General features: G+C 49.0%; 1 protein-coding gene across 1 annotated transcript; it reads right to left on the bottom strand.

Moving 5' to 3' along the window:
* Nucleotides 1-406: 406 nt before the first annotated feature.
* Nucleotides 407-9,929, bottom strand: RNH1 (ribonuclease/angiogenin inhibitor 1). The gene is made up of 9 exons (XM_009696099.1): nucleotides 9,828-9,929; nucleotides 7,987-8,157; nucleotides 6,065-6,235; nucleotides 5,228-5,398; nucleotides 4,184-4,354; nucleotides 3,520-3,690; nucleotides 2,409-2,579; nucleotides 911-1,081; nucleotides 407-494 (listed from the first exon to the last, which is right to left on the bottom strand). Exons 1-9 carry the CDS (start codon nucleotides 9,911-9,913, stop codon nucleotides 407-409), a joined length of 1,371 nt encoding a protein of 456 aa, XP_009694401.1. The 5' UTR covers nucleotides 9,914-9,929.
* Between the last annotated feature and the right edge of the window lie 1,481 nt (nucleotides 9,930-11,410).

The raw sequence follows: 11,410 nt of genomic DNA, 5'->3' as shown, positions 1-11,410 counted from the left end.
TCCCCAGAGACCTAGCAAAAGCACCACCCGGTAATAATACAGCAGGTAGTTCTCCTCCTGCCTTTGGAAAGGAGCTCTCTTTAAAGCCTGACTAATGCGTTAGAAGGGATTATAGGATTAAAGAGCTCCTAAAGGGTAGAGACCCACTTCTAGAAGATGCCCAGTAATTGTTTATTTCAAGGATAGTAATGCTGCAGTGAAAATGTACGACGCTTTCATGAGCCTCGGAGTTAGTACATCCAGAGATGCACAAAAAGTTGATCAGCTCCCCGGACACCCACTCAGGGAATCCACAAACATTTTTGGAACAAGTAAATTCTCTATTAAGTTAATTAGCTTTATGTATGAAAAAGTCTAGATTAAGAAGAGGATGTGGCTTTGATGTTGCTCTGCAGGCAGTCACCGCTCACGAAATTATCTTCACTTCGGGCATGGACTCTTCCAGGGCTCTCAGTTCATCATCCACTTCAGAACTCCAGTAAATGTCGTACAAACTGCACCCAAACAAAAAGGCAAGCTGGTTTAGTGAGCATCCTTCCGTTAAGGAAAGAGAAAGATGCACAAATGGCCAGTGTGGGAAGATCATCTAAGAGGAAGGGCCCCGTCTAGGTTCCAGAGTCTGGTCCAACACCCAGAAACATGCCTGACAACATAGGACCCTACTACTCCCTCCCCAGCACCATCTTCTCCTTGTTCTTGGACCCTATGGACCAAAGCAGACCAAGGCACTGTGCTCACATCACTTGGAAGGGACAAGGAGTGTTTTGCAACAGGCAGGTGGGATTTGACCCCCTCCCCGGATCACCAGTTGCCCTTGGGTGCAATTCCCTGAGAGCCGGTGCTCGCAGACCCCTCGCTGGGGCTCACCCCCTGCCCAGGGAACGCAAGCAGGACCACAAACATCTCTCACATTAAGTGCTGCACGTTGCAACTGGGATTCCTCAGGGCTTCACAGAGCTTCCTGATGCCTTCATCGTCCAGAGGGTTGTAGCTCAGGTCCAGCTCAGTAAGGCACGGCTTGGTAGCCATGATGGTGGCAAAGGTTGCACAGGACGCTGTCGTGAGATCACAGTTACCCAGCCTGGAGGGAGAGAGGAAGGAGAGGCCAGTGAGCAATGGCTCCAGAGACCAGCCCTCCAGCCCACGCTTGGGCAGCGGGTGCAGACATCCCTAGCATGGACCAGAGATCCCTGTTAGGCTGGCATCTCCGAGACATCAGCAGGGGCTGATCCATGGTCTTCCCAGAGAGACAGCCGTCCTCGTGGTGGCTGCTGAACACCTAAAAGTCCTCCCTAAAGCTTAACAGTGTGTGGCTACAGGGGGAGAAGGAACCCTAAGAAGATACTCCCAAGTTCAACATCATGCATAATCTTCTCTTTGGTTTAAACTGATCATAAATAATCTCTAAAGTTTATCACTTGAGACTTGCAGCCATCTCTCTAAAAAGGGCAGCTGAGGTCTCTCAGCTGAGAGCCAAGTAGCTTTAACTGGTTAGCAAACATAAGGTTGGACTCGATGATCCTAGAGGTCTCATCCAACCAAACAGATTCTGTGACTTTCTGGGCAGAGACTTCAAGTCTTACTGAGGTCTCCCACGACTCATCCGCTCAACTCACTATCTGTGAGCCTTGGGCATGGAAGCACAACTCTGGCTTCTCTCAAATGGCGTGGAGAAGACAAGCACAGTGCCCTGAGCATCACACAAACCACAGCCACACCAGTCCAGAGCTCGGTGCCTGCCTGGGAAGGGAACAGGCAGATGGGGAAGGCAAGTCCCACCGCAGGGCTGGAGGTGATGCTCCAGCTGGCCTCCTGCTCCTGCTGCTGAGGCTGGACCAGTGCCCATGCTGGCACCCAGAGAGACTATAGAAAGCAGGAGGCAACTGGTGAATTCAGGCAGGCTTTGCACTGCGACTGGCAGGCACGAGAATTAACATGCCAGACCTGGACCAGCAGCTCCAGCGAGTGGCTTGCAGAACACAGCAAGATCCCTCCAGCCTCCCCACACTTTGCTTTAGATCCTGAAGGTACGCTGCATCGTGAACTTTCACTTCTGCACCTGGGAGAGGGCCTGTGGATGGCTATGGATGCACCGCCACATGGGGGACAGCCTGGACTTAGAATCCTAGAATCGTTTAGGTTGGAAAGGACCTTTAAGATCATCAGGTCCAACCATAAACCTAGCAAGAGATTTGCAAGAGACCAGGAGGGACAGGATACATGGAAGCGCATGTGGTTTCCATTTGCTTGCTAGTGGACTAGTTAAACATCAGTTTGTGGTGTGAATTGTTTCATGGGAGCAAAAAAAATGCCGTGCTCCCATCTATTGCTATCTTCCTCTCTCTGCATGCTGTTTGTGGAAGGGTAACATGGCAAGAGAGAAGATGACTTCTGAGGGTGCACCTTACCGTAGGGACTGGATGTTGCAGTTGGGATGCAGGAGCCCTTCACACAGGAGTTCAACACCTGCATCTCCCAACTTGTTCTCGCTCATGTCCAGTATTTTTAAGTGCTTGTTCACACTGAAAGCAGAGCTGACAGCCTTGCAGCAAGCAGTCGTGAGCCCACACTCCCTAACCCTGCAAGACAAAAGCGACATGAGATCTAGATGGGGGATCTAGAGAGTATCAGGCACCGTTCATTTCCTCACATTTGCTTCACTGGAGCCCAGACAGTGGGAACAGAGGACCCAAAGCCTTCCCACAATCACTGTACTCCTCTCAACCCCCCAGCTGCTTGATCCTTCCAAAGCAGCACCTCTCCCACTCCCACTCTTTATTTTTGGGATGTTTGTCTTGGAGTGTGCAGCTAGGAAAGGGACCTGCCCATAAAGGACAGGAATGATCAGAGACGAAGCGTGCTGCTCTCACATCACTCTCAGCTCCACCACGCACTCCTGAGGCACTTCATCAGCTCCCAGGCCATCAGGGCAGGGGAAGAACCCAGCCGGCGGCAGGAGCTTGCAAGGTAGGAAAGTTCAAGTGCTGCTTGTTCAAGTTGTATGTGAAAGGACAATTTTGCTCTCCCAGCCATGTGACACCAGACCATCCCAGCCTAAAAGGTAATACTGTCAGCGGAGAGGATGCTGAGAATGGTTTATGTCATTAGAGCCTTCTTTTGGCTCATCAATGAGAGAGTTTGGATCCAGTGGAGAACCTGAGCTATCGGATCATAGCACTCATTTTGCAATTACATGAGGCCTTTCAAATGACAAAAGCCTCTTAGCTGCCATTTGGTGCACAATAAAATATATCGAACAGAAGCCCTGCAAGTAATGCTTGGTCTCTTATTGCTTGTAACAGGATGACTCTGGGGCAGATCTTCAAAGGATCTATGAGTTCAGAAATACCAATCTCTTTAGCTCTGTAAGTCTCAATCCTTCAGGTAACAACTGGCACGAGCTGTTTGTGGAACTATCGCAACGGAGGATCTACCTGGTGGGCATTACTTCTCCCACATCTTTCTTCAGTAAGGTCTCCAGAGAATGCAGTGCATATGTGAGACCTGACAGCAGCTCACCATAGCTCCTGGAGTTTAGTTTTGGGATCCTCGAGTGCCTGACACAGCATTTCCATTCCTGAGTCTCCCAGGTTGTTGTCCAACAGGCTCATCTCTGTGAGGGTCTCTTTTGTACTGATCAGTGTGGAGAGATCTTTACAGCCAGCACTTGTGAGATCACAGTCCCATAACCTGCAGGGAAGAACAAAATGTTATTTTCCCCCCAAGAATGACTTAGATTAGAAAACAGAGTCCTCTCTTAGTATTCGGAATTTCTGGTTACATCATCTCATTTTCTTCTGCCCTTTACAAAACCTATTCATGCGTCATACCATGCACCTTTCTCCTTACTTTCCATCCATTGCACCAAAAGCTCTGTTTTGTAACACAAACAAGAAATAGGAACATGCAATTCCAGTAGACCGATAACTCAACAGGAAGCCAAGACAATGCCATCACAAATTTCCATTCACCCTCTCCCCAGAATCTCCTCCAAGCGATTTCAGCGCAGTCCTTCATGGTGTCCTCTATCCAGTTTTGAGAAGTAAATAATTTGCAGTAGAGAGATTCTTGTTTCTCTAGGGGGTATAACCAAGAAACTTTCCACTTAGGAGCAAACTAGGAGGACAACGTAGATAAATCCCTCTTGCAGCCTCTGAGATAAGTAACTTCTGCCTACCCTTACCATAGCTTCTGGATTTTGCAGTTTGGATGCATCAGTCCTTGGCACAGCAGAGCCAGACCAGAGTCCCCGATCTTGTTATCCCCCATGGCAAGATCTATCAGTGAGGACTTGTTACTGAGAACAGCGCTAATCTCCCGACAGCTATCGCTGGTTATGCCACAGTTCTCCAGGCTGCAGAGGGGAAAGAAAAAAAAAAAAAGCACAGTTGGAGTTGCTGCTCCAGACCCGCTGTGTTAAATACACCCCAACACCCCCAGTTCAGCCTGAGGAGGGTCTATGGGCTGGTTCCTTGCTGCAAACCAGTGCAGCTCAGCTGGGCATCGCTGGATCCTGTAAGGCTCAGGGATGATGCAGGTATCCAAGATGGGCTTGAGGTGAGCCAACACACCGCTCCTGCACTCCACGAGGCTGCTGGGCACTTTTACGCTCACCCATCCATTCACATCCATTAAGGCAAGGATTGGTTTTGCCAAACTCCCCCTTTATATCGACCGTTCTTTTTCAGAGCAATTTTTGGCTGTACCACACAGTGGGTCCCTGGCAGCCAACCCCTGTGAAACACAGGGGCAAGATAAAATGAATTGTGCTTCTCCCCTAAACCCCTTCAGGGGCTTTACCCCAAGTATAAAGCCAAATCCAGCATCTCTGTTTTGAAGCAAAAAAGGATCTGAATAAATATACTCAGCTGCCTGGTAAGTCAGGGGTAAGAACTGGAGCCTCTGAGGGCAATTACTTCTCTGCGAGATACTGGTGAGCAGTCAGCCCTTCTAACTGCAGGTTTAACCTGGGGTATGTGCTCACACTGTACTAACAGGTGTAAGAGCGAGTTCAGAATCACACCCTAAAAAAATAAAAAGAAAGGTCAAAAAACCCTAAAACTGAAAGTCCCAGACATTTGCTTGCAGTTTCCAGTTACAGAAACCCGAGCCAGCAAGAAATCTGGCCTAAATTTCAACCATTCCTGACAATAATTTTTCCTGCCTTATGGATAGTACGACTAGCAGCAGGACTAGTTGCAGTCAGAGATGACCAGCTCTTCCTTACTGTAGTAACTCAAGGTTGCAGCTTGCCTCCACCAGTCCCCGGCACAGCTGCTTCACAGCTGTATCTCCCAGCATGTTGTTACTCAGGCTGAGCTCCTTCAGGGTGGGTTTGCTTTGCAGAGCAGCATTGAGAGCTTCCACAATATCACCTGTGAGTTCGCAATACTCCAGTCTGCGAGAAGAAAAGAAATTCAGGGAAAAAAACCAACCACCTTCACCATGTCCCGTGGTGCCCATCAGCTGGGCAAAGCGTGCGTTAGCCAGGGCAGAAAACATGCTGACAGGAGTTGAGACCAGGCAACGCATGAAAATAGAGATAATCGCAAAAGTTTTTAACGGCATCTCCCCCCTGCTCATTTCAGGAAGCGTTAATTCTTAAACTAGACCCCAGGGGACCCTAGCAAGATGAATTACCCACCCCATTTTGACACTAGTCCTCCGTTAAACTGATGCACAGGCTGCCTTGGAACACACGACTGAGTTTTGCATTGCAACACATCACGCAGCCTCGCCACCAAACTTTCCCAGGAGGAGCTGGGGGCTGCAAGTAGACCTGGGTCCCCCTCAGGCTTAAAACAAGGACCAAGTGCAGCAAAAGCAGACTTTCCCTGGGCATCTGAGAGGTCCTGCATTAACAGCCACCGCTGCCAGGAGAGCTAAACAAAACCTATGGGAACAGACAACCAGTTCTTACAAACCCGCGAGAGCTACCAGCACGAATAAGCATGACACCCTTTCAGATAAAACAGGAAAAAAAAAATCCACATCTGGCAGCAAAACTCAAGGGAAAGACAAACATGACCTGTCTGATGACCAAAAAAACCCAGTAACTACTTACTTCAGGTTCTGCAGCTTACAGTTGGGGTTCATCATCCCTTGACACAGCACCTTCACTCCCGCAGTTCCCAGATTGTTATCACCTACGTGCAGCTCTGTCAGGGACGGCTGGGCGCTGAGGACGGAGCGGAGAGTCTCACAGCTGGCACTGGTCAGGTTGCAGTTTCGCAGCCTGAAGGAAAAAGGCAACCGGGGTGAGGTGAACGCACCCCCAGAATTATGAAGAGTCTTCTCAGCAAGGTACATCTGCGGAGGTTTGAGCTTGGAAAGGACACCGGGGCACTGAGAGTGCGTAACCCTTGAGAAAGCGGCACGTCCAGGTTAGTACTGCTGTTTTACAGGTGTGCCAAAATATTTTACCAGCATGATAAAATATTAGTACGTACTAGCACAATACCTGCAGCACAAACAATAGCTCCCATGTTTCCTTCAGTGTAATTGCTCATACAGCACCTCGAGTGGAAGAAGGATCCACCCTACACTAAGTAGCACCCCAACTGCTTTACAGAAGTGTTTTAATCATCATGAGGCTTATCCCAGAGACAAAGCAACGGCATCTTATGATTTCTTGCCCCCTTTGGAAATGTGATCCAGGGTAGGTAAAAGAAAAAAAAAATCTCATCCAACTTAAATCCCTGGATATCATTCAGCAGTTTAATGGTATACTACAAGAGGATCTATGAAGCTGATCTTTCAGCACTTGGGCTGGGAGTAGTGTAGGAACCCTGCTGGTATTGCTCTGGGGTTTTTAGAGTTATCAGACAAGACCTTCTGGCAACAGAGAGGTGTTGTGCATGGCGGTACCAAGTTTGACTTGGGTTTGGTTGCTCTTCTGTTCCCTAAAGCACCTTAGCAAAACCCCAGAAATGGACAATTATGTTTCTACAGAACTGAAACTACAGGCTGTTACCTCAGCATCTGGAGAAGTCTGAAGCTTAGGACAAACTCTCTGAAAAATTACTTGTGTTAGTTTTCCAGTACAGAGTATCACAGTTATTTCTTGAATGCCCATCAGAGAGTTGCAGTTTGACGAGCTTCACAGTCTGCTTCCCCTCTATTTAGCAGCAAGTCCTGATGGCAGGGGGCACAAGGACTCTGAAGCAGGCATATCTGATCTAAAAGGCAAGTGAGTTTTACAAGGTAGTGTCATGAAGATCCTAGACCCATTTCAGGAGCTGGAAGACTCCGTTCCCTGGCAGAAGAGATGCTGGACAGAGAAGGCAGCATCTCTTCGAGGGTCACTGGCTTTAATTAAAGCTCCTGCACCATGGTTGGTGAGGAAAGCCCATTAATGCTATAATGTGGTGCTGCTGCCTCTGCGAAACATGCCATCTTGAACCAAGCTGGCCCTTCCCTAACTGAGAAGACAGAGCTTGAGGCAGAGCCAGTCTGGTAGACTGCAGAAAGACTGACAGCTCTTGAAGCACCAAGGCTCACGAGAACACCCTTTTGCTGCCAGAGAAAGGAGCGAGCAAACTGGATCAAACACTAAATGACTGGCAGAAGAGTCCTCTGAAAAATGCAGTTGTGAAAATGTCAGGCACTGTTAATGGCAGAGCGGGGTACTCTGTGGTCATCCTTTTGTTTAAACTGGGCTAAAGAGATAATCCAGCTGCCTAGGCCGGGGGAAGATCTGCTACCTCTTCTTTAGAAGGTCTGCAGAAGGCCTTCGCTTGGCTGAGAAAACCTTACCGATCCTTCCCTCGGTGCTGGAAGACAAAGGAAGACGGACTGATGATCTGGAGTCTTCCAATAAATATTCCACTTAGATAAAAACTTCTAGGGTTTTCCAGCCATCTGAGCTAGGTAATTGCTGAGATGCATCCGCATAGCTCTTACTACCATCCCATACTAGTTTGCCTCATGACTTTACCTGCAGTAGATTGCAAGCATGTTAGAGCAAGACAATCAACGGGGCTTTACCATAATTTCTGCAGGCTACAGCTTGGCTTCAGCAATCCTTTACACAGGTATTCAACGCCTGCATCTCCCAGTTCATTGTTGTTCAGGTTCAGCTCTGTGAGGGATGGATTTGTAGTGATGATGGAGGAGAGATCCTCACAGTTACTGCTGGAGAGACTGCAGTCATCCAACCTGAAAGAGAAGGAGAGAAGGAACACTTTAGTCCTCAGGGTTGCTCTGGAGCATTCCACATGAAAGCCAAGCAGGCGATTTACTCCTCTGCAGTCTCCGTAAGAATATGCCTGGCCTGTTAGGCAATGCATGGCCCAAATCAAGACGTGCTCTCTCTGCAGGGCTGCAGTGCAGGTCGGGCTGGACAGCAGTTCCCCAAGTCACGGACCTCTGTGCTGCACAGTAGAGGGGACGTGACTCAAGTCATCGCCCCTTGGCAGGGCTTCGGCTGGAGGACGCACCTTCATTTGAACATTGATAGCGAAAATCTACCTGGTGTTGGAAGCCATGTCTAACCAGAGGCCAGCTTACAGGCTTCAGACTGGTTCTGCACCAAGACCAGCCAAGCTGGGTCTTCAGCCGGCCCCAGAGATGCCCATCAGCAACCAGGTCTCGTGTAGGTGAGCCATGCCGGTCTGCACCATCTCTCTCCGGCACGACTCTCTGTACACAAACGGCGAGTTTGCAGTGTGGCAGTGGCTTCTCCCACTGGACATCAGCATTTTTCTAGTTGTTGCTAAATTGGTAGGGAGGAGTTGAATTGGAAGGAGAAGCCAAGAAAAGGACTGGGAGCCCAGGACAGGCAGGGACATGTACAGGGAAGCAGAAAAGACATGGGGCAAAAGGAAGGTGTCATGGAAGGTGTCAAGGAAGTCCAAGCCCCAGCCAGTACTGCCAAAAGCTGCCTGGTCATTCCTCCTTAGACAACACTATGAAAATGGAGGCTCTAGTAGACTTTTCCTTCACTCCCTCTGGCAAGAAGACTTGGTTCCCAACAGGATCATGTTCAACACCGATTACCAATCCCTGCCGCAACCGCTCTCACCCTCTATGTCTCGAGCAGCGCAGCCTCTGTCCAGAGACAACCATCCTACTGCCTTCTGCCACTCAAGGCAGACCTTGGGAAGTCAAGGTCAAGCCCACAAAGTTTACCTGCAAAAAGGTCCTTTGCAAAACAAAAGCAAGTCACCTTCAACCTGCCTGGTGTCCTCCAAGCCATCGCCGGCTGGATGTGGCCTATCCTCTCCGGCCCAAGCAAGATGATGCCGGCCTGTGTGCTGTGAATTCTCAATCAGTGGAAGGGGAAGAGTGCAGGAGCAACTCTCTTCTGAACCCTGTCCTATAGCTTATACTCCAGGAGATGGTTCCCTCACGCTGGTTTGCTCAACACGCAAGGCCAAGGGAAGAACTGAAAGCCGATGGCATGCGTGTGACTATCAAATAACAGTTACTTGACAGCATCTGGCCTGCAGCCCGGAGAATGTGCAACCTCCTGAGCACAGAGAGATGTCTTCCCTCTCTTGAGGAAGAGAGAGAAATACAGAATTACCCAAACAGTGATCAAATGTTTAGACAACCACATTACCTAGCTGAGTTCTATGGCATGCCATAGATCAAGGGCAGCATTACTTCATACTGAAGGATGCTTATCTGTAGATGAAAAAAACTTTGCAAGAGGATGTTGGGGTTTTTTTCCCCCTCCTTTAAACTAACTTTCTGGATAAAAATAAGTAGAATCATTCCCGTTACTGAGCAATTTCTAAGTCACAGGTCAACGGTCCTGCAGCTGAAAAACAGAGAGAAACACAACAGTTCTCACTTAGAAGAGATGATCTGCAACTAGTTACTACCTGATGGTTTTGCAGGATTTCATCGTGGACAGAAGTTCAGCCCATCTAGATGGGCTCAACTCCTCACACTGGATGTCAAGCGCCATTTTGACAGTTGAGATAAGATCTGAAAATAATAATAAAAAAAAAAATTTAGAAATCAAACTTATTTTTTTCATTGACTAAGAAGCAACAACCCTCTTCAACCCCTGCAGATCTCAGCCACCAGTTACCCTGCGCAAAGAGAACATATTGCGTTTTGTGTTGCAAGCACCAGTACAAACCAGCAGCGTTGGAGTGGTTTTGTCGGCAACGCCCTCCTCCAAGAGGCAAAACCCACATGGATCCTGGAGAGATATGGCAACAGCTTGTTATCTGAAGGCTGCTGGTGTGAGAGTAAGATGCTCCCCTTCCCTCTCCAAGGGAGTTTAACTAGAATGAGCTTTTTAGAGGCATCGATGCTACTTTCGCTGTCGTGCTACTGAGCCACAGAGCTGCTGAGTATGACCAGCGGAGCACACCTGGTTGATTGTGGGACCTTGAGCCATGCCTAAAATTAGAATATTTTTGAGAGAATGAGGGTAAATGGGGAAGATGAGCACGAGAACTGCCTGGGCTCATATTAAAAATCCTGCTGCCCACGCATCTGTATGCCAAAGGTGGAACCTTGGCAGATGGGAGAAGCATTCCTCCATGGTTTGATGTAAAAGGTTGCTCCGGTTGGGCAATTCCAAGTACAAAGAAACTGATAAACAGGAAGATTTCTGCTCCACAGTCAAACTGTACTTCTGAACTGATGTAAAGGCAGCACCTTGCAGAGCAGCTTCAGATCAACACGCACAAAAACAGGCCAAGGCCAATAGCCGAGCTCTAGGCTGAGCCTACAAGGGATGGTACTAAAGGGAGTAGGTGACTAAACGCAGTCTGGGTGTCTTGGTTTTGCTGACATGACTCAGACTACAGGGTAGCTGTAAAAAAAAGTATTAAAATCTTCTGAGCTATCACATCGGAATGTGAACAGTAAAAAAAGAAAACCGCTGGGCGTTGCGGACTGCAGCTCATCGCTGTCTTCTCCCACCTCGCTCACCTCCTGCTGCCACCGAACCAAGGGTATCCCAAACCGGGCTTTTCCCAGAGGTGAGCTCGGTACCGGAGCACACGTCAGGTTTCATCCACAAGAAATCCCTCATCCCGGTGGGCGAAGGACGAGGGAGGTGCTGAGTTTATACTCTTAAATCCCAGGAGAGGGACTCGGGAGAGGGATTACAGCCTCAGCAGAGCTCAGGTACAGCCCTGGCCTCGCCCCTTTCAAACCCCAAAGCAAAACGCTGTTGAAGTCACGGCCCACGTCCTCCGTGGGGGTCACGTCACGGCCCCACGTGTAACGGGGCTCGAATCCCGAGGGATTAAAAATCAGTGCCGACCCGAAGAGTGGAAATAAGTGAGAGAACAGCGCAAAGGAAAGGAACGGCATCATTTAGCAACCGCCTCCTGACTTCGCTCGCTGTACTTCTCCCTCGGATCAAAAAAGGGTTTTTCTCCCCCCCTTCCCGCAAGCCGAGGGAGAATCCCGGCTCGCTGTCCCGCACCTCCGAGCACCGGCC

Source organism: Cariama cristata, unplaced genomic scaffold (assembly GCF_000690535.1).
Source record: "Cariama cristata isolate BGI_N322 unplaced genomic scaffold, ASM69053v1 scaffold19052, whole genome shotgun sequence".
Lineage (NCBI taxonomy): Eukaryota > Metazoa > Chordata > Aves > Cariamiformes > Cariamidae > Cariama > Cariama cristata.
Note: the sequence above shows the minus strand (reverse complement) of the source record. Positions and strands in the feature narration are given on the sequence as shown.